Below are 23,110 nucleotides of genomic sequence, written 5' to 3' on the forward strand. Positions count from 1 at the left end.
GCAAGTGCTTGCAAACCACAGAGAACCCGAAAATGACAGCCATTTATACTACCAAAAATGGAGCTTCTAATCCTGCCTTTCCAAGCGTACAAAACTATCAAGCTAATTTATGTTTTCTCCTGAGCATAAAAAATAGTTTGGTAGCACTAATATGCATTATTCCGTTTTTAGGATCATGGTTTTGCATTAGTGAAAATGAATAAAATAAAGCCATATTTTTCTCAAGGCATAGGTACTAAGAGCAACATATGTGTTATTTAAATGTTTGCTTGTTTCTTCTTCTGCTTGTTAACCAAAGTTAGCTGGTAATGAGCATCTCCTTCAGGGGACATTTGCTTTTGTATGCAACTGAAAATGAAGGATACCTTTCTCCCCAGATCCTGGAGAAGATCAAATGATGCTCTAATCAAAGACTACTGGTTTTTTTAAACATGCTGGACAGACACCTTCTTTATCTAGCAGTGCCCAGAAATCTCAAAAATAAACATACAAAATGACACACATTAGTCCCAAAGAGGACAAAGGCAATCTCATAGTCACCTGCAGATCTAAATACCTGCCAGACAGCAAAAGACCCAGAGGAAAACAAAAATTCATCACCATTCTCCGAGTTACAGACAATACCCAGAATTTCAGTGGCACTAAAGATTTTTAGTCATCTTTCCATTCGGTTCTCCACTGTACCCAATGGCAGACAAATCCTGGTCTTCCTATGACTAGAAATTTGAACAGTGCTGTGGCATATACTCACATTGATACCATCCCAGGAAAAATCTGTCCGTGTTTGCTAAAGAAAGCACAGAATGATATCATGTTAATGTAACAAACAAGCTGCAAACATCAAGATGCATCACTTTGAGGCTAACACAAGGAGGAGCTAAACTACCTGTGTATTTTGACTATAATACAGGAAGTTACAGAATTATTTTCTGCTGAGATTATTTTCTCTTGTGGTATTTCAGTTTGTCTATTCTGACCCACTTTCCCCATGCAAACTAGATCCATTTCATGTATCAGCCAATTACAGTCCCAATTCATAGTGCATTTCCTTCAGCTGAGAGGATGTGCATCTCAACATCTTGGCTTTTGGGGATGTGGACACTCAGGAAAATTTAGATGAATCAGTTACGCCTATGATATGTGTTCACATAAATCAAAATGTTCACTGGGGTATAGTATATGCTGATTGATTTCCAGATCTGCATTTGATTTAACCGAATTTTCCATACAAGGTTGAGCCCCACAGTTTCTGCCAGGATTCCATGAAACAAGTTTCTTGCAGTTACATTCCAAGCCACCAAGGTATAATAAGGAAATAAAAATATCTATACATTAGCATTTTGAAAAGTTTTACAAATTGTATGTTACTTGTTCATGCTATTTGCGAACTTCATTTGTGATTCCTCAAATATTATGTGTTTAAAATAGCTTTGACCTTTTTATTAATCATGACTGAATACCCTGAGCTTTACAGAGCTGAAAATACAGGTATCTAAGATTGAAGAAGCTGCAGTAATTCAGAACAGCAAATGAATCAGCCCTTGAGATACTGTGTGGTAAATCAATTGGCAGCGAGTTACTAGTGAGTGCATCCCTAAAACCAAAATGGAGACAACTGTGTTTCTTCAAAAGATTTTAGGGCTATACTGAGGAAGCTGGGACAGACATTGTGCTGGACATTTCAACAAATCCATTATTCAAGGATTGCAGACCTACAGGCTTGTCGGAACTGCCACAGTTTTTTCCCATGTTCTGTTCCACTCCAGTCATGAGTGGTTAAAAGCACTTTCATTTGCAAATTCTTACTGTGGATATTGTGAAGGGAGTGACTCAACTCTATTCAGTGCAAGCCAAACTGCACAGATATGAAAGTCTGATCCTTGAGTGCACACTGGTATTCTGGTCCTCTCCCAGGCTGCTTCAGTAATGCACAACACCCATTTCTGAGCTCAGAAAGAACTGAAACTTTCCAATCCCTCTGGGTAACTGGGCCCGGGACAGGCACTCACCTCAGTGGAAGGTCGATGGAAGCTGCTGCCATGTAGTGAACTGGTGCTGTCCATATTGATTTGGTCCACATCTTTCAGTCCTTTCCAGTCTACTGCAATCACCTCGTTTCCTGTGGGAACACATCTAGTCAGGCTTCTGAATGCCACTATAATTTGTTCTCGAAGTCTTAAGCCAGCTCAGCTCAGCATACAGGAGAATCACCGAGTTTAAGGCCACATGAGCCTTAAACCAAACCTTCTGATTTTAATCAGGCTACCTGTACATCATCAACTATTATATTTCACTCAGTTATCTCCATACGAAGACCAGCCATTTGTGTTTTTCTCAAGCATAATGTATGTTTGGCTACAGCTCCTAGAAAAAAAAAAATCTAGTCATGATGTGTGACTGAGAAAGAACCAAGTCTTTTGATATTCTATTCCAGTATTAAACCATCATCACTTAAAAAGGCATTTCTCCTTTATAATTTGAATTGGTCTGACATGAGCTTAGAGTTGCTGGTGTCCTTGCTTTGCTCTTCTCAGCAAGATTAAAGACCTTTTTAATACCCACCATTACATTTCAGGGAAGTTATTCCTACACTTGCTTTTCTTCTTGACAAACTAAACAGACTGAGATCATTAGATTTCTTACTGTAGAGCACTTTTGCAGTCCCCGTAAAAAATCTGTCTCTCTTTTTAAAAGACATCTCAAATTTTCCAGTTCTTTAAAACGTGGACATAAAAGCATCACAGTAATGTAGGTAAAACTAAAAATAGTTACTTGATGCTGCTCTTCAAATTAACCCATTGTTGCCATAACTTCACAGGAGAGTCTCACATTCAGCTGTTTGTTCACTCAGATCCCTAAGCACTTTGCACAGCTTTCTGGGATTGTCACCCATGCAAAAGCAGAGACTGTGCCATTTGATTTTACATGCATTTACAGCTTAAAGTATCTGATTACATTAAATATCATTAACATAAAATAGGAATTATAACATAGAATTAATAAAGATAAAAATAAGATTAAATTGTAATGAAATTGTAAAAATAAGATTAAATTGTAACGAAAACTAAATGCAAAGTAGGACACTTTAAATAGTCAGCCAAGTAACCAAAACTACTCTGTCCAGTTAGCGATTACTTGTACCATTGCCAAGCTTTGTTAAAAGTTATTTACTTCCATGTCACAGAGGAAAGGTTGTACTGTGTTTAAACCTGAGCCTTTTGGAATTTGGCAAGAAATACAGCTCCCAGAGTGATTGTCTTTTCCTGAGATCGATTCAGCACTATCTAGTGTATTTGGAATATGTGCCATTGAATGTGATTGTCCTATATTCATTAGCTTTTAGCTATTTACTCTTTATAGGAGATTTCTCCTTCACGGACACATGCAAACCCCCTTGCTTGTTCTGGCATGTTTACAGTGGCTCATCACTGCACTTCCTGGGTTGAAATCTTCTGGCAGTGAAGAGATGCTGTGCTCCACAGGGCCTGCAGGAAGCATGGAGGCACTTACGGGTGGGAAGCCTGAGGCACCCATCAGCTACAATTTAAAACGCAAAGAAAACAATTTGGTCCCTTAGAAAAGCTAAATACAGTGAGATGATAACCAGGAGAAAGCAAATGCCATCTGAATTGGTGCCTATCACACCTTCACATCTCTTTCTGAATAAAAAACCAAACCAAAAAGGCGTATTTTCACCTTCACACGTGAAGTATGTTTCTGCTCATCAGGTTAATTAGAACCAAGTACTTTAATAGCATCCCCTGTATGTCTCTGACCAGGCTGAGTAAAGTTGCTCTTTTCCTGAGTTGCAAGGAACTTGAAAGGCAATTACTGTACTGTATGCTACAAAGGTGAGCATAGACATGAGACACAGCCAGACTTCAGAAGGAGGCAGGACGTGGCTATGATGAGCATGACAAAGACCACCTTTCAAGGTTGTGATCCTCTTGACTGATTTTCTTCTCAAGGACATGCATGCATTTGGCCTCACTGAGCTCAGTTATTTAATTCTAATTGTGATTGCTACTAACCAAGGTCAACTCCTGAGGTCAACTCATGAGTAACCAAGGTCAACACCCACAGAAGGAGGGTGCACAGGAGACAATCGCAGGAGGGGGACCCCAAACAGCACCCTGCTGAGCGGCTCCCAGGCCCATCCCAGGAGTCATCAGCCCACCAAAGGCCCATCTCCACATGCTCAGAGGAGCACAGGGGGATGATGGCAGCTGGGAACACAAATTGCAGACTCAGAGGAAGCGACACCCTTTCTGGGCCCTTCCTAGGGCTGTCCGGAGAGCCTCAGCCCCATAGTCAAGGGGAAAGCCTATCAAGATCAGTCAGGGGGAGAGGCTTTCAGATTCATTTTTGTAAGTGACTGGGGTGGTTACTGCCTTAGGGGCATGGGACCTACTATGGGAAGCAGGAAAAGAGCATTTGGGGATTGCATTAGATTTATGCGATGTTTAGAGGAAGAAGCAACAGCAGAGAAAACAGGGGGATCTACGTGGTTTTGGAAGAAACAAGTGTGAGAAAATAGATAAAGGGATAAACAGGGCTGGTAGCATGTAAACACATTGCTAATCAGTAGGCTTGTCTGGCTGTGCCCTGCACTTATTTTGTGCAGTCTGTCCTGTCTTCTTGTTAAATTCCATTTCTATTTTCTGGCATGAAGGACGTTCTAGTCTGGGCGCACATGTCCCGTGATGGAAGTCTAAGTGCCAGGAATTGGAGAGACTGGAGAAGCAGGAGAGGTCGCACCTCTCCACAGCAGAAGGCAGCTATACAGAAGCCTTGAGTGCAGGTAGCAGTGTCATGCCTGTTTTATCTCCATTTACCCTAGGTTTATTTCCTGTCCTCTCAGCTGTTCCTAAGCATAATGCTGTGGCCCTCCTCTAAGTCTATATAGACGTTCTGACACGCAGTCCAAAACAGGCAGCAGCACTGCTCTGCAAATGAAATGCAAAGACCCCCCCTTACCAAAGAGACAGACCAACTTGATGGAATCTGGTGCTCAACACATGCAACTTGACATGCCCAAAGTTTGGAAAGTGACACTCAACCTTTGTTCCTGATTCTGCTAAACCACTGACGGTTCCCATCAAGTATTAGACTGTGGAAAATATTAATATAATTCTGGCAGATCGTGGCATCAAATGATTGAAGAGCATTAACATCAAACAATTATTTGTCTCAAAATCCACACCTGTTCCATAACAGTAGAGCTAAAGGCCTATAAAATTTATTTATTATTGGTTTTCTTCAGTTGGAATTACTTAGACAAGGGAAGAGAATGAGTAACGTGATGTTGTGTGCACTATAGTTGTAAAGACTGACTAATTACTGAAAATTTTTGGTCTAAACAGTTTCACAGGTAGTACAAAAGAAATAAATATATTGGGAGAAAATAACTAATACATGTTTTTAAATGAAGTAATATCTGCCGAAGCATTACACCACCACACACTGTGGTTAAAAAGAAAATGTCTGGATTCTAAATGGCATTGGGCCTCTTACTGAAAGATGGATAAAGGTTAGTGGTTTGATTTTTTTCTTTCTTTTTATTGCTAGGAATAGCAAAAGCAACTTCATGGAGTCTGCTGCTCAATACACGCAACTTGACAGGCCTGAAGTCTGTCAAGTCATTAATCCACAGACATGAAAGATCAAGTTCTGGTCTGACAGATGGAAGGAAAAAAACCCAGAAAAATCAGAAAGAAATATGGACAGTGAAGTTGGAAAAGAGAAACTGAAGGCAGTATATTATATCTTAGTTACTGTTTTTATTCAACCTCTTGTCACCTCTTTCTCCCTTCAATTAATATGTTGGGTTTTTTGCTTTTGCAACGGTACATTTCTTCTCCAATACAATTTCTTTTCTTAGCCAATTTCCATTCTAGCTTCTGCTAATTGCCATTTATAATTCTATCATCAATCATCTCTTAGAAAACAGTATTTGCTCTTCTCCATATAGATCACTTAAAAGCACTTTAAAACATAAGAGGGTCAGAAAGCTAATTTTATAGTGGGATTTTTGCAAATAATGCTACCGAATTTCTCATTGAAATGTTCTGAAATGAGATGCTGAAAGTTTTCTTGTCATTGTTTCTGTATGGTGTGTATAGGAAGAATACAAAGGGCTTTCATTTTCATTGAACTTTTTAAAGATTTCTTGATTAAAAAAAATATTTGTTTGGGGCCTTTTTTAACATCGTAAATTCCACTCCTGGTCTGGAAGACTCAGTAGATGACTGAAGAAAATGTAGGAAGCTAATTACATGAAGCAGTAAGAAAAAAATCAAAGCAGCTGAAATCTATTAAGCCACACTGCTTGCAAATCATGGTTGCTTTGTATTTTTAACCCAAATTTGATAAAAAAGCTCTGACAAACACCCATCAGAAAAAGATGCCTCCATCACTACTGAAGCAATGTTCCAACTCAAGTCCTCTAAGCCTTTGGGGAAAAAATATCATTCCTTTTTCTGTTACAATACTGTTAGGTTAAAAATTAAGGCTTATTTTTAAGTTGGGCCTTTCTAAATAATAAAGATTAAAAACATTTATAGAGGAAAAAAGATGGGGGAAAGAAAATATCCTTTACCCCACTTTTTTTTTAGTATCATAACTTTGGACTCTCAGATATTAGAAAATGTGTGTACTAAGCATTCCCAAGTAATACAAAGTAATGACCATTTTGATGAATGCTGGAAACATCCAAGAAACCATCTGGATGACTGCATCCACCTTGCTGATCTAATAGTATTACTTTTTTCCTAGCTCAGTAGCTCATTTTGCCACATACTTTAATTTATCGTGGAGACACAGAATTTCTTGGTTGGACATACTTTCCATTTCTTTGCATTTCTGTGATCATAGGAAATTCACCTTGTTTTGAAACACGTATTACTTAATCTAAGCAAGTCCATTCTCTTTGGGTTTCCTTTTGACATTTTCTCAATTTCTATTACTACTGTGTATTCGTTGATACTATATTTGGTATCTGTGCCTGTATTTTGTTCATTTAACAAGGTACATGCTTGAACCAGGCATCTGCATCTATGCAGGAGCCTTTAATAATCTATTTTGTTGTAACTTATGCGCTGGATGCTAAACATCTCTAATTTATTTTCTCTATTTTGTTCCACACTAAACAGACGAATACAACTTTAGAGTCTTAAATTCTAGTTTTAACTTCTTGACATGATGCTGGTGAAAGTGTACACCATATACCAAACACATATTTTTGTCAATTGCTTTCTGATGTGTCATGCCAATTAACATAAGAAAAATACTAATTAAACAATGAATTTCCAACACCATTATCCACTGTTAGCAAACTTTCTTCCGTTTCTCAAGTTTTACTTTCTAGCAAAGAGTAGAAGCATTATCATTCGATATTGGTAGCCCATGTTAATGTTGGTAAAGATCAATATTTAGCGTAAATGGTTCAATTATTCTTTTGCATTCCCTTCTTTTCCCTCAACAACTAAGAAAACAACAAATGCAATTGCAGTAATTATGATCAGTATTTAAATTGTTCTTTCCCTGATATCAATTTTCATGAATCTCATGGGAGTATAACATCTTTGTCAAACACAACATCACCATGTCCTGTCAAATGTTGTTGAAATAAAAGCACTTGAAGCTGCTAGAAAGGACTGATGGATGGATAGCATAATCATAGCAACCTTTTCCTTCACTGAATGCTTTACAGATCCATTCAAAGCTAGCCAAAAGGTCAACATCAAGGAAAGGAATAAACCTCTGTCAGGTGAACTGTCTCTGAGGTGAACCTCAGATGGAAGCATTCAAATTCTTCCAGCTAAGCTGAGAAATCAATTAACCTGAGTTATTCACATAACTGCGTAAGTATTCTAGCTTGTGTTTCATAAGGAAATTAGTTATCTGCTGCTGGCACCTACCAACAGAATAACTTGTAGAAGATGAACAGAAAAGAAGCCTGGTTTCATGGGTAAGGTACGGCTGAACAGTGTGCTGCTCATCAAGGCAGAGAAGTGGTCTCCACAAGATTAATGTCTTCTTTAAAAGTTTTGATCAAGAATGAAAATGCCTACAGCTCTGAGATGTCTGTAAGATTAGGAATCAGATGAACAGTTCTCAGGATCTTTGCTTTGGATTTGGGTAATCTAAATTCTTTACCAGACCATTCTGCCTTTTTTTGCAGGTAGGTCCCTTTTTAGAGCTGTTTAGGAAACACTTTCAAACCAATACTAAAGGCTACTGCATACCATGTCCTTGTAACTAAAAGGAGATGAACAGAAAACCTAATGTTAGACACAGGCAGTCTGTTCTGACAAGCAGTTATGTAATTTAAGCTATGGAGGTACTTTAAAACGAAACACATCCAATTAATACAATTTAAAAAAAAAAAAATCAAAGCCGTGTCTCATTTGCAGAACAAGTATCAGCCAGCATGAACAACGACGATGGATTTACCCACATTCTTCACTGCTTCTCTGAAGTGCAAAGAATGTGTCCCCAGGGGCTTCATTAGGCACAGTAAGTATGAAAACGTCAGTATGAACCAAGGCCCTTTTTTGCTGGCCTATAGTCAACATTACAGAAGTAATATGCATCAGGCAATTTCGTATGTTGCTCTCCATATGTGTTTAATCTCTGCGGCCAGCATCTCACATGGGCACTGTCCTAGAGTGTAAGAATACCATGACTTGTGACATCTTGTCCCATAGTTTGTCCCAAGTTGTGACTTGTCCCATAGTTTCCTCTCTACCATCTCTAGCGTTTCCAGTCAAGAAGAAAAATATTGGTGTTGGAGCTTTGTTCATTAATCCTATTTCCTAAAGAAGAACCATCCCAAATACTCCTTGGGAGTCAACCGGCAGATCACAGTACACCTTTCTCACTCCAGGGACGCTCCTGGTCCGCCTCTTTTGGGTGGGCAGCACCACTGCCAAGGTGATATCAACAGGCCAAGGTAATTCTCCACTGCTGCACCTTTGCCACCACCACCATTCGCCGGCCAGCAGCACAACTTGGAGGAAGAAGCAGAACAAGAGCCTGCCCAAAACACCAACATATGATTCACACAGGGGCAACCCATCAGTTCCAGACTTCACTTTCCTTATCTGTCCCTCCCCCTCAGCTATGGGGTGTCACTCTGGCAGCCCCAGAGCGTATACACAACCAGATGGCTACATCCTTCTCCCTCATACAGCCATCACATGCTTGGCCACAGTCCCTATCAGGCATCTGGTTTTGGAACAGCAGCAATAGTCAGAGCCAGCCAGGAGGCACCAAGACTGCTATCTCCCTCTCACCTCCCTCCCCAAAACCCAAGGTGTGGGAGTTTCCAGAGGTGGCAATGCCTTAGGCCACGACAAGACATTGTAGATTTTCTTCCTGGCAACGCAAGCCAGTCCGTGGGAGGCAATGGGTAAAGGGTTCTTGGTGAGGAGCCTTTTATTCTCCTCAAGCCCCTACAGGTGCTGGGTGTAAAGGCAATACTTCTGTCTCACCTCTCTTCCCAGTGCTGCTTTGCTCATTACCCTCCCCTTGCTTGCCCTGAAGAAGATGGTATTTCCCTGCACCTGTCAGGGCGAGGCCACAGCTCACCATCAAAACCACATCACCTCTAACCCCACGCCACGATTTTCTCTGGGGCTGCTGAGGGCATCTGTGCCTACATGGAGAAACCTTCGGAGGTACTTGCTGTTCATGAGGCCCCACTGATCCCCAAAGGGCTACCCTCCTCCCTCTGCTGCTTGTCCTCGCATCAGCAGAACAGCCATTGCTCTCAGCCAGCTGCACTGGCTGGGCTGGGGACCTTTACATAGCAGGAAAAGAAAAGAAATGTCCCACTCCACAGGCTTTTGGGCACTACAAGGACAACAGCCTCGCACAAGTCTGCAGGCTCCTCAGACCCATCATGCTGAGGAACAAGCTGTGCCACCAGCTGAAGACTTGTTCCTCTGCGGAGGAGATGCAGCTTACCCTTGCCATGGCAGATTACAACCCCATCTTCACCTGTGTGTGCCCTATCCAAGGAGAGAAGGGGACCCCATGGGCAGAGTACAGCTTCCCTGTAACACAGGGTCTACAGCTCTGGCTACAGCACTTGCTGGAATACAGCAAGTTCTGAACTTGAACAGTGATGCTGGTGGTATCACTGGCACCACCACTGCTGGCCAGAAGGTCCCTCACCTCCTTCTCTCTGTCTCTCCAAGTGAAATAGCTCGAAATCCTGCCATTAAAGCCCATGGGATGGAGGTAAGGTCTCTGTAGGGGCAGGGTATTCTCCTTGCTTTCGGTAGGAGGGCTCTACATTGTGTTACTGCAGAAAGAGACCTTCACCAATCTAACTACCAAGCCTTGTTGCTGCAGTGGTGGAAAAGCACGGTCACTTGAGCCGCCCCATGAATAAAGTCTTATGCCACCACCTCTGATGGAACAGCAACCCTGTTCACCTTAGGAAGACAACCCAAGGTGCTGGAAGTGACTGAGGACATGCCCATGACCTCAGTATAGAATGGGGGTCAGCAATACAGTTGATACCTGTACCCTAAAACCAGGCCCAGTATATTTATAATTCTTCCAGCTTTTATTGCCTTCTTTGTTGGTCTGGTTCCTCCCAAGTGCTATTCCTGCAAGGGGTCTTTAAAATATCCTACTGAACTGGACTGGCAGGGGTAGGAATCTGGCCACAGCAGGTGTTTATCTGAAGATCATGCCCTGGTACAAACTCCATACACCTGACTATGCTTCCTTCATCTCAACCTGAGTAGCAGAGCATGAGCCACTCTTCATGTTTCACACAAAACGTGTTGTAAGCTTATTCTTCTTACATCACTATCCATGGTGCTCGCCACCACCTTCTGTAGGATGAGGCTGGCCTACCAATAATTTAACAACCTGTTAAATAATATGAACTTTATAGCAGACTCCCAGGACCTCTGATCAATACATGAAAGAGGAGCCATCTTTTCTCTTGTCCCAAAGGTGCTAGGACGTTGTGGGCCAAGTTCTACAACTACATGATGGCACTAAGGCGGTGGAGGAATGTAGCAGAACATACAGGATATACTTAGGCTGGAGAGGCAGGCTGCCTTCAGGAATTCAGTGGATGCTACACATGGCAGGGCAAGCTCTGGGTCCTGGAAAAAGTTAATGTCCAGAACATCATTCATTGCCTAGTTGCAGATCCAGCTCCTTCGTGAGATGTATCATGGTACTTGCTTCATCCACAAGTGAGGTGACAAAAACCACTGTTTGCATCCTTGCAAAGGATACTGCTCCTCACGTTGACCCAGAGCAGAGGCAAGGAGGAGGAAGGACTTTGTATGCAAGCCCACTTGTGTTTGGACAACATTCATTTCTGCATTTGCCTATGGCTGACCAGGACACACTGGAGCTCCTTCCTACTGTGGCTGAGATCTCAAAAACTCTCTGCCACACACCCAGTAACAAAGTTCCACTCCAGGCTCTCCAAGACTGCCACGCTGAGCCTCTCAGGAGTGAAGAGCTTTGCTTCTCAGGAGAGAGAGGCATGGAAGTTCTTCTGCCCAAAAAATTGGGACCTCTGCAAAGGGAGGGACTGCTGCACAGTATTTCTCCTCAGCACAAATTACAGCAAAAGCTATAACGTAGCTGAAGTCTGTGCTGGTGTATCTGATCCACCCAGACCAGAGCCATATCATTCCAGTCCAGAGCATGAAACTGTGTATGATCTAAAACCACAAGAAGACAGACTGTCATTAACTCTCCCGCAACCAGGAGAAAGTGTTTAACAGAATAGGTAATGGCTATTTTATGGGGACCCTGAAGGCATTCAGTTTCAGCTTCATGGGGTTACTCCAGTAGCTGTGTACAACTGCAGAGTGCTTGTTCAAGCTCAGCAGGGTCCTCTTGGCTTCAAAAGGGGAGCGAGTCAGAGCTGCCCTACTCCAGCCATTGCCACTCCATCACCATAGAGTCCTTCCTCTGTATTGTCTGTTAGGGTGTGATGGGCCTGCTGCTCACAGAACTAAAGTTGTGTGTAGTCATGTGGGTTTAATCCCACTGACATGCCTCCTCTCACTCTGGTACCAGGAAGACCTGACACACGTGAGTCAACCAAGACATGAATGTAGCATCTTTCTCTGACCAAGCCAACTGGGTCAAGATGTCTCGCCACATCTTTGGAAATAGTTGTTAAGCAGGCAGCTAGCAACCTCCCACCAGGAAGGCAGTGCTTCCTGCTTGGAGAACCTACCTCTGTGCTAACAGCCACTTTCTGGCTACTAGCTGGGATAACAGGGAGGTCAAGGTGCCTGAATAGCTGCAGAGGTGGTCAGAAATGATGCAGCAACTTTTCCTTCAAGGAGGGTTATGATCGTCAACAACCAACGAGTGCTGACTCAATACTTCAATACTGCATCAACGACCCAGTGCAACATTGACCAGCCTCCAAGAGAAAACACTAGATTTGGGGGTGGTCTTTTATGGTTTGGACAATCCAGCCTGGATTGTGCTGGCATGTGCCTTCCGCATCATCTCAGGGATGTCTGTCATTCTACACTAGTGACTCAAGAGGCCTCTTCCAAGACTTTATTGAACTACTGATGTTTTACAAGGCCCTCCTCAGAACCTGGAAGCTCTCTGGAGCATTCAAATCCCTCGTGATCACCAGCAAGGGGAAATTTCCCTGTTAAGCCTCAGCTGAACAAAACTCACCTCCAAATGCAGGCAGAAACCTCATCACTGAAATGGAAGGATCATCTGCAGCATCACTAAAACTGGGGACTGCTGGGTCTACGGTCAGTGAGTCTGGATCAACCCCACACTGCTTGCCTGGGGTACAGTGTAGAACACGAAGATAATACCACCATGTCCTACCTCAGGCAAGTCCCATAGGAAGGTAGTCTCCTCCAGCACCTACCTCCAAGGAGATACCTCTGAGGCCTCAACCTGCAAGCCGCTGTCCAGCTCACACCACTTCAGTAAGCTTTGAACAACCAGATGACTTCCCTTGAGAACACTTCTACATATTCATGCATCAATTGCTCAAGTTCCTCCCCCTTACATCCAGTTGCGATACATGGTTGTAGGACCACCCATTTTCAGGAGAGGATGAGGAACCCTGGTGGCCAGTTTCCACTCGGAGTTAATTCAATGGACCACTGTGAATATAAGCTGGAAAAATCTTCCATCAAGCAGAGGCACATGTTTGCTCACAGGACACCCTGACTCATGTCTCTTATGCAATGAGAGGGAGACTGGCATCTCTGTGTATCAAGTATGCCAGTCTTCTGACTCCTCCAGAATTTATCATCAAGATTCTGGCTGCACTTCTCACATCTTTACTTGTACAGTTCCCATCCCAAGACCTACTAAATTCTGGGCCCTCTTTATCCACTACCTCGTTTCTCACCTCCAGCTCTAAGAGGAAAAAAACCCAAGATCCCAGCAACTAGCAGTGTTATTTCTATTCCCTTGTTCTGAGCAGGGCATCACTAGGCAGCCTCTACCAGTCCCTGGATACCAAGGAAATATAGGGGTGCTCTGCTCACTGTTCCTCTCTGATTCCCTGTTCCTGGGCTTAGCCTGTTAGTCTTTACCCTGTTCTCTTATTTTTTTTACTTCTCCTCCACCATCCCACACCCCACCTCAATGACTGTCTTTCTCCCTGGTTTCTTTTCTTCAATCTCTTCTTTTGGGAGTTGGTGGGAAAGTAGGCATTTAGTATTTGTTTTGGACAGATATCAGCTTGTCCCTAAAGCGGGAGTGGATGTGTAAGAAAGAGTATAAGAGCAGGCTAGACAGTACTGATATCTTCCCAGAATACTTGTCCTTGCTTCAACTTCTCCTCAAGTAGATCCTGAGACAGAGATGTTGCCTCTGCATTTAGCAATCTTTAAAGGTGTTTTCTTCTATTCATCTGTTCACTTTTTAAACTAAAGGAAACTTTTAGTACCCATAGCATCCTGTGTCAAAGAGTTCCACAATTTAATTCTGCATTACATGAAGAAACACTGATTTTTGCCACTTGCTAGTTTCATTTGGTATCTAGATTCTGTTTTGAAATAGGTAGTGTGAAATATTCTTCCCTCTTCATTTTCTCCATGCTGCTCATATCACAGAGAAAATACATGATTTTATTGATATCCATCATAACTTTCCCTAATCAATCTCTTTTCCATACTTGAGAAATCTCTGTCCATTTAAATGGCTTCTCACATATGAACCACACCATGTCTTTGCTGCCCTTTTCTGAATCTTTTCCAGTTTGATTGTGTCCTTTCTGAAATCAAGGACAACACATTATATTCAAAAGAAAGGTGTAGTATGGATTTATGCATAGTATAATGTTGTTTCTCATTTTATGCTCTACTCTTTTCCTAATTACTAACATTCGATTGGCATTTTTACTGGTACTAAGAATTAAGCTACTCGTTATAACCCCAAGATCTCATTCTTGCATGGAAATAGTAAACTCAGAACCCTCACCACTGCACATGTAACCTTAGAATCACTTTGTCTATGTGCATCATTTTACATTTATCTACCTCAAATTTCACCCATAAATTTAACACCTCGTCATTCAATATTGTGAAATCCTTTTGCAAATCTCTGCATACAGATTTTTATTTTGCTCCCCCAAATGATTACTGTAATTATCATACTTTGTTACCTCATTATTTCCCCCCCTTTTTTCATATCATTCATAGATACACACAAACCTGAAAACTTGTTTCCTATCTTTTACCCAGCTACTTCATAAGTTCAGGAAGTTCCCTTTGATTCAACAGCAGGTTCATGTCTTTAACAGCCTGGTGTGAGTGACCTTTACAAATGTGCTTTGCAAATTCAAGCAGACTACAGCCATGGGATCTCCTTTGTCAATATGCTTGTTGACTCCTTCTAAGACTTCTAAAATGTGGTATTCCTTAACAACATTAGGGTTGATGCTCTCTCAGTACATCTTATTTGTCCATGCATACACTAATTCTGTTCTTTAATGTTTATTAGCTTGCCTGCTAGGTGTATCTTGTTTACTAGTCTACAGTTTCCAAAATATCAAAATAATTTTTAAAGCTGGCATCACATTAGCTACCTTCCAATCTTCTTGTACCAAAGTCATTGGAAGGCTTTACAAATCATAACTAGTAGTTCAGCTCTTTCAGCCTCAAATTTCTCCAGAAGTCTTGTATGAATACCATCTGATAACTCAATACACTCTTGTCTACCTGCTCTACAACCTCATTTACTGCAGCTTTGATTTGAAGCTGATCTTCTGATGTATCAAAGTGCAACGTCCACAACTTCCTTCACAGTGAACAGACACAAAATTCTTCCTTGTTTTTTAGAGGCTGGGGGCAAGCAGTGAGAGGTGGTGTTCTGCTACGGTCTTAAACTCTCTGCGTCACTAAATCCTCCTAATTATTGCACAAGGCAAGTTACTTGTTTTTTCTTTTACAGGCTCTTAGAATGGCTCCTGAGGTTAACATTTCATTTGCCAGCCTACATGTAGGATTAACCGAAGTTCCTGTTACTACTGAGCTTCCTGCTCTTTGGTCTCCCTCTGGCTGTCACAGCTTGCTGTCACAATCCTGGCCAGTGATCGGAAATGGTCAGCAGTATAATCCCTAAAACTAATTTTCCCATGTAGAACATCAATCCATGTGCTAGCCATTTGGATCACCAAACTATTTTCTCCAATTTGGTTTAAGAAATTTTACACGGAAACTTTTCCCATAAGCACCTGTGTCTGATCAGCATCTGTGGATACAACCACATCTTCCCAGGATATAGAAACTGTGTTTCCTTTAAAAGTCTAGTATAATCCTGGACTTGAGAATTTGCAGCTTAAACTCAAAGAGAAACATCTTGATCATCTAATCTGACTTTCTTAAATTAAGAGGCGCTAAAGGTATTCCCTTTGTTAATTATACTTTCTGTTGCTGTGCTTGAACTAGAGCTTTTTGGGGTTTTTTTAATCCTGGTTTTCATGTGGTCAGGTGACAGAGGACTCGATACAACTCTTAGTAAATTATTCCAACAGTTAAGTATTTTTACCACGTAATTTTGTGCCTCATTTGCAACCGGCATGTGTCTGCCACCCTTCCATCACATCCTAACTGTCTTCTGCTAGGTTGAAGAATCAGATGGTTTCGAGGGGTTTTTTAATTCACTGTAACACTTAGATACTGTCATCGAGTCACTTCTGTAAGTTTTTATTCAGGGTTCCATGTTTATTTTCTGGCCATTCTTCAGTTTTGCAGTACTTCTCAAAGTGATAATAATAGAATTAGACACAGTAGATATAAAATAACTTTTTTTCGCAAGTGCCAAATGCAGAGAAAATATAACCTTCTCTCCTGTTCAATACTCAGCTCTTAATACATCAAATAATCACATTAACTTCTTCAGCTGCAGCATATCAATAGTAGTTGTTGATTTACTGATTATCTGTTCATATGCCTACAAGCTTTTTCAGCATGAATGCTTTCTGACATAGAGCTCTGGTCCTGTAAATACTGTTCACACTCTGTTGTTAGATGTATGAACTCATATTTGGTTAGACTGAAACACAAGCTGTGTGTCAAGAGTCAGTACTCCAAATGAATGAAACTGTTCCATATCAGTGATTTATCTTTTTCATTTTTAGCACTTTTTCTAGTCTTTGCAAATTCTACCAAGATCAGTATTTTAGATTTCCCTCCGAATTTTGAGCAAATGTTAAAATCACATGGTACTGACAACTGTATTGAGAAATGTGGGATCACATAAGAAACACAAGCTTTTCAACAATGATTCTTTCTTTATTGCTATTTTGCTACCTATTGAATTTTGATACACTTAAAATGTACTGTGTTCATACATTATTAGTCAAAGCAGCATGTGGTACTAAGTTGGTTGCTAACTGATTTGTGTGTTTTTATCTTTTACCAATCTAGTATTTTAGAACCATTACCATGATTGTAGATAAAGGTACTTCTATCACAGAAGTACTTGGCTGCAGTAGGGTCCCATAAAAGTCATGAAATGAAGTTAGCTTGACAGGATCTGTTTTGCACAAACCCATTCTGATAGGCATATTGTCATTCTCATATTTTAATGGGAATTTTATCAGACTGACAAAATTAAGTACCTGGATCATCTCACAGAACTTTTAAAGTTATGATAAAACCTCAGCTTTTCACTTCCAGAACTTCCTCACTATTTCAAGACTTATTGAAAAACAAAGCTTTGACTTTTTATCCAACTGCTTAAAAACACTTGAGGGCAAATTATTTTGAAATGGCTGTTGTACTTATCAGTCTAAAATCACAGTTGTTTGCTATTGGGGAGCATATCTTATTATTGAGCTGAAAACTATTTTTCTCTTACTTTCCCCCAAGAAGACAGGCCTAAAATATTTATTGATTAGTTCACTTTTTCTGCTTCAATACATGTCAGTCTATAGAAGTTAGACTCCCAGCTCAGTCATGCCAATGAAATACTATTCATTATTCCCATTTTCCCACTAGCTCCTTTGTAATTTCTCTCATAATTCTTTCATAATACTGCCTATAGGAGTTCACAAAGTCAGTATGGTGTCCTTCAGTTCTGTTCATCAAAATCATGTCTGTTGTGTTGTCCACCAAAAACCCACAAAAGTCTTCAGTCAATTAGTAACATGATAAAGACTGTTTTCTTGTTTTCTTATACTAATGACAGTTGCTGATACACTTATCTTACACATGGTTTTTAGCATGGTTTTCTTTTAAAGCTAGGCTTATGCAATCACGCTATTTGTTAGCCCTCTCCCCACAACGACTTCAAACTCTAACCTATTTCAGTAACCCTGAGAAGAGAGAGAGGGGTCTCAAGAGGGCATCAGTTTGTACACACTTCACGACAACTGGCTGCTAGGTCCAGGAGACAGTCTTTGTTCAGATCCTTACTGGAAGATATAAGTTCTTATCCCAGAGCTCTTTAGTTGATGAGTTCTTAAAGTGATCAGATTGAGAACTGCTTGAAAGAAGAAAGGCCAGACTGGGAAGAAGTAGGAGTAATGAAATGAGACTAAACACAAAGCAGTCTGATCTAGAAGGAAAGGTGTCCTTTTGTCCTTCTGTTCTGCTTGTCTCTACCCCAGGTAAAAGAGGAACAAAAAACCAAGATGCCCTTCTTCATGTATTCCCACTCTTTTACCCACATTTCCAAAAAGTGGAGGTTTCTACACAGAACTCTGTGCTCCTTCCCCTTCCACCTGTGTGCATGCAAGTAAACGAACATATCTGCAATGGCATGACTCAGTTTCCTTCTGCATTACCGCTTCCTTTCCTTAGCTTCTCCCTTTATTTGTTTTCACTGACTCACTTATATGGTGAAGGTGAAGGACAGAGAAACTGGACACTGTGCCCCTTGACGTGATGCATCTATGCAGACTTTACATCTCACTTTTTCACACTCCATGTGCATAGCCTACACTTGCCATAGCAGATCTCACTCCACACACTTTCAGATCTGTGGGGGGATGAGTAAGAAATAAAATGAAGGGGCTGCTCATTGATTGCTCCAGCTGCTTACCCCCTCTCCTGTCAGTATATTATTCTGCTCCCACTCTGCTGAATGTAAAGTGGCTAGGTTAGAAGTAGGTGGTCTTTGGCTCCATTTCTCCTACTGTGAATGCTGTAAGCCACTCATTTACATTTAGTATAGCATATCCAGTGAGAAAGCAAAATAGAAAGTATGTACTTCTCCCTCTGACAGTACACTGACCATTCCTTGTAGAGGGGAGTCCAGCAAGCCAGCCAGCTAGCTTTGGCAGGTCAGATTTGACCCAGAGATTGATAAATGAAGAGCACTTTTCCATTCTGCATGGCCAATGACTGATACTATGTGCATGAGCCTGTCACTTGAGCTGTTTCTTGCAAAATTGCCAGACCAAAAAAGCATGGGGAGGCCTTCAGCTGACAGCTGGGGTTGTTATGGTGAGGGAAGTTGTGGCACATGGTGCTTCCTGCTATTGTCATTTTCCTTTAACTACTGAGAGTGTATAGGAGTGTACTAACGATATGTAGAAGACCTGGGATCCTCTGGCAGAACAGGACTAAAGCAACAGGTCTAACCTGACTCAGAAAGGCAACAACTCCAGGCTTTAGATCTGTATAAAGCATAGTAGCACAGGATAATTCAGGTGGAAGGCACCCCTTGAGGTCCAAACTCCTGCTCAAAGCAGAGTCAGCTATGAGGTTAGACCAGGTTACTCAGGGCTTTATCTTTTCTGGTCTTGGAAACTTGAAAGAACAGACGCTGCACAACCTCCCTGGGAAACCCCTTCCAGTGCTTGATACTCCTCACGGTCAAAAACTTTTTCCTGACATCCAGTGTGAGCATCTCTAGTTTTCTTTCCCCACACTCCAGAAGTACTATCAGTGTTCAATTTCTTGGAATACTTTTCCACTATTTTATGTCACTTCACAAAAGATGTTTGCTGCAAAGACATGGGAGAAATTAGAAACATCACTGGAAAAAAAACCAGAGAGAAATCTTGAGTTTAACAGGCTTGAGCTTTCTATTCATTTAAATCCATTCAAGGAATTAAGAGAGATCTTGTCACAATAGTCAGAACAGCCAATATTAGGAGATGTCTAAGCTGTGGTCAAAGGTACACTTGCAATGCGTTCAGACATCTATGCAGGCCTGAAATCTTAAATTTGGGTAATTCAGTTACTGACAGTAATCAAGCTGATTTTTGCATTGAGTTGGCAGTCAAATATCTACAAGTTCCCAGCTGGATTTTGCAACCTCGACTGTCCAGCAACTTCGGTGAAAACCTCCTTTACATCACTGAAATTGAGTCCCAGCTGTGATGAGAATCACTAGGCAGCTCTCTGGGAACTATGATGGCGTAATTATCACCAATATACAGACCTGACTTGTAGCTGTTATCAGAGGGAGAAGCCAGCTGCAATGCTCATTGTATAGTTGCTATCATGCCATGTAACACAAAGCACATGTATGACATTGAGCTGTGAGTGCGGGCATCTGTGGAGAAGTTGACTGGGTATCAGTTTAACCTTTCCAGATCACTTTTCAGCTCCTTTCATACCCTAGGAAATCCTAACTTGATCATTACCATTGTGATTTCTGGTGTCCTCTATAAGACTGAAAGATCACCCCATGGAATGCTGCAGGCTTGGGGAAGAGCAGCTGGAAACCTGCTCATAGAAAAGGACCTGGGGGTGCTGAATGACGGGGCTGAACATGAGCCAGCTTGTGCCCAGGCAGCCAAGAAGGCCAACAGCATCCTGCCTAGCGTAGCCAGCAGGACGAGGGCAGTGATCATCCCCCTGTACTGGGCACTGGTGAGGCCGCAGCTTGAATCCTGTGTTCAGCTCTGGGCCCCTCACTGCAAGAGAGACATTGAGGTGCTGGAGCGGATCCAGAGAAGGGCAACGGAGCTGGTGCAGGGCCTGGAGCACAAGTGTGATGAGGAACGGCTGAGGGACCTGGGGGGTTTAGTCTGGAGAAGAGAAGGCTCAGGGGGACCTGATCACTCTCTGCAACTGCCTGACAGGAGGTTGTAGTGAGGTGGGGTTGGTCTCTGCTCCCAGGGAACAAGCAACAGGACAAGAGGAAACTGACTCAAGCTGCACCAGGGGAGGTTTAGACTGGAGATTAGGAACAATTTCTTCACAGTGAGGGTGCTCAGGCATTGGAACAGGCTGCCCAGGGCAGTGCTGGGGTCACCGTGCCTGGAAGTGTTCACAAGCCATGTGAGGCCCTCAGTGACATGGTTCAGTGGTGTCCTTGGCAGTGCTGGGGTAATGGTTGGACTTGATGATCTTAAAGGTCTTTTTCAACCTAGTTGATTCTGTGATTCTGTATTATATGACTCCATTTCAATTTTATGCATATGGAGCTGCTGAGTTATGACCCTCTCAGTTACTTTTCGCTAGGGAGACATAACCAGAAAACTCATATTTAGGAAAGAAAATATAAAGTTGCACATCACTAAACATGTGCAAACTATGACATCTAACTAGATCATAGTAAAACATCCCTCCGGGAGATGGAGAAATCATGTGGTTTGCTTAAAACTGGAATGGAAAAAGGCCCAGAGCAAGCTCAGGGCACAATCCTGCACCGGCCCTTGTGTGGTGAATAAACTAAATGTGACTGATTGCAAGCTTTCTATCACTAACTAAAACCTCCCAGAATCTGAGTTCAAAATCTGCTACATGCAAATTCCAAGGTAAAACCAATACAAGCGTATCACCCTTCTTGTATCTCCAGGACCTACATGGTCTTGGCAAGGCGATACAGAGCCTGCATATTGAACTAATTCTGCAAAATACCAGATATACTCTAGAGCAATAACACAAAGCTCTACTCGTGCTAGCGTGTTAGTTTCCAGCCACATCCCAGAACTCAGACATAGCACTGATTTCCCAAAACAGGTCCGAAGGATCCTTCCAATAACTCCAGGAAGGCTGGAGTGAAAAATCTAGGCTGCCAAATAAGAATTGTTCTGAACAAACGTCCTTAAGTCAAGAAATCCAAGTAAAACTCACAGATCCCACCTTCACCCAGTCCAAACTCTAGGACTTAAAACAGATGAAACCCCTACTAAAGCAAAACAGTGTAAAAGTCTCAGATGAAGCAGGCATCAGACACTATTACTACACTCATGTCTGACTCCCATAGAGATTAGAATCATGGTTGTGCAATTCCCCTTAACACACCTTCATAACATGAGGTTGAGGAAAATTCCTCAGTTAACTGTATAAATAGGTCCCTAATGTCCATTGTGCTCTCTAAAATAAGCATATATTGCATGAACCAAAAGTCACTATAGTATGGAATGTCCAATAACTACACCGTGAAGGTCTATACCTAAGGAGTGCAATTTGCAGACAAAGCCAGTTATCTCATCATCATTTTAATGCATAGATGTTCTTACATATTTTTCTCTATGGCCACATGTATGACATTTACATTTTTTTTATATATATATATGAGAATGATACGGGCAATAGCTCAGTTATACAAAGCTTTTCTGTAACACAGATTCCAGGTCACAGATCACAAAAATGCCGCCACGCACAGGAACGATACCTATGTGGTTAAGTATGACAGCTTAACCACATTTTGGAGTGGAGAGTGGATGTTACTAGATGTGTGTTTGTTCTGTATCGGAACAGTGTTGTGGAGAGAGAGACCAAGAATTAATGCTGCTAGTTCAGACACACATTGAGAAAAGGGGTATAGATAATTTGCTAGCTAACCAGATAAAAATGCCCTTGGCAACGTACATGTGTGGATGACACACGAAAGGCAGGAGAGGGAGGCAATACATGTTTTGATATGCTACAGGGATGTCTTTACCTCATCCAGGTAAAGAGCTTGAAGAATCTTAAGGGAAATATTGCAGTGAACTTTGCCACGTGGACATTACAAAAGCCATAATAAGACTTCTTTAGGTCTTGAGGATGTTTGAGACTGGTAAAAGACATAGGTTGCATGTGGGCATTAAATCCCAAAGTACAAACTAGAGTCTGTAGCTTAAAGGTTGCTGCTGCAGGAGTAAATTGTTCCCTGGAAGCGCTCTCACAAAAGGCTTTCCCATTGAGCCAAGAAGTGTCACAGCAGCAGCCTTTGATACAGTCCCCCAGGTTTATTCTGGGGAGGTGGTTCGACTCTCTTACCCTCGGAGGTTTCCTTTTCCCACAGAAGACACAGTGCCTGCGTGCTTTGTGGAAAGGCTTGAGAGACATGTACTACCGAATTAGCTCTGGTTTTCTCTCAGAGATTGTTTTGGTGTCTTGAATGACACATCCCCACGTAACTAATGTCTGCACATGTGGTTTGCACAGAAAGAAATTTTCCTGTGGGGAGGAAAGCGTGCCGTAAGATGCTGTTTTTACCTGTAGAGACCTGTGCTTAGGGATCAAGAGATCCCTTGGTATCTGCAAGTGTGTAGGAGGGGAGAGCTAGGTTACATAGCCTAAAGGCTTGGGATCCTCTGCTGTGGAATCTGCGTGGCCCAGTGGAAAGATGCAATTCCTCCCACTCTGTCCCCTCGCTCTGCGAGAGGGAAGGGATTCAGTTTTGTTTGCTGTTCTCCATTGAAGTCTACGTAGGGGGAAGGGGAAGAAGACGTGCA

General features: G+C 41.8%; 1 protein-coding gene across 3 annotated transcripts in view; it reads right to left on the reverse strand.

Annotated features, from left to right (window-relative positions):
* Positions 1-23,110, reverse strand: part of FAM131B (family with sequence similarity 131 member B) — a 36,236-nt gene that overhangs the window by 12,021 nt on the left and 1,105 nt on the right. For all 3 annotated transcript variants that reach the window (XM_030471523.1, XM_030471522.1, XM_030471524.1), the window contains exons 2-3: positions 2,010-2,119; positions 752-787 (exon numbers count right to left, since the gene is read on the reverse strand). In XM_030471523.1, coding sequence (XP_030327383.1) covers positions 752-787; positions 2,010-2,119 — 146 coding nt within the window. The remainder of the gene's footprint in view (positions 1-751; positions 788-2,009; positions 2,120-23,110) is intronic.

This window comes from Strigops habroptila, chromosome 2 (genome assembly GCF_004027225.2).
Source record: "Strigops habroptila isolate Jane chromosome 2, bStrHab1.2.pri, whole genome shotgun sequence".
Lineage (NCBI taxonomy): Eukaryota > Metazoa > Chordata > Aves > Psittaciformes > Psittacidae > Strigops > Strigops habroptila.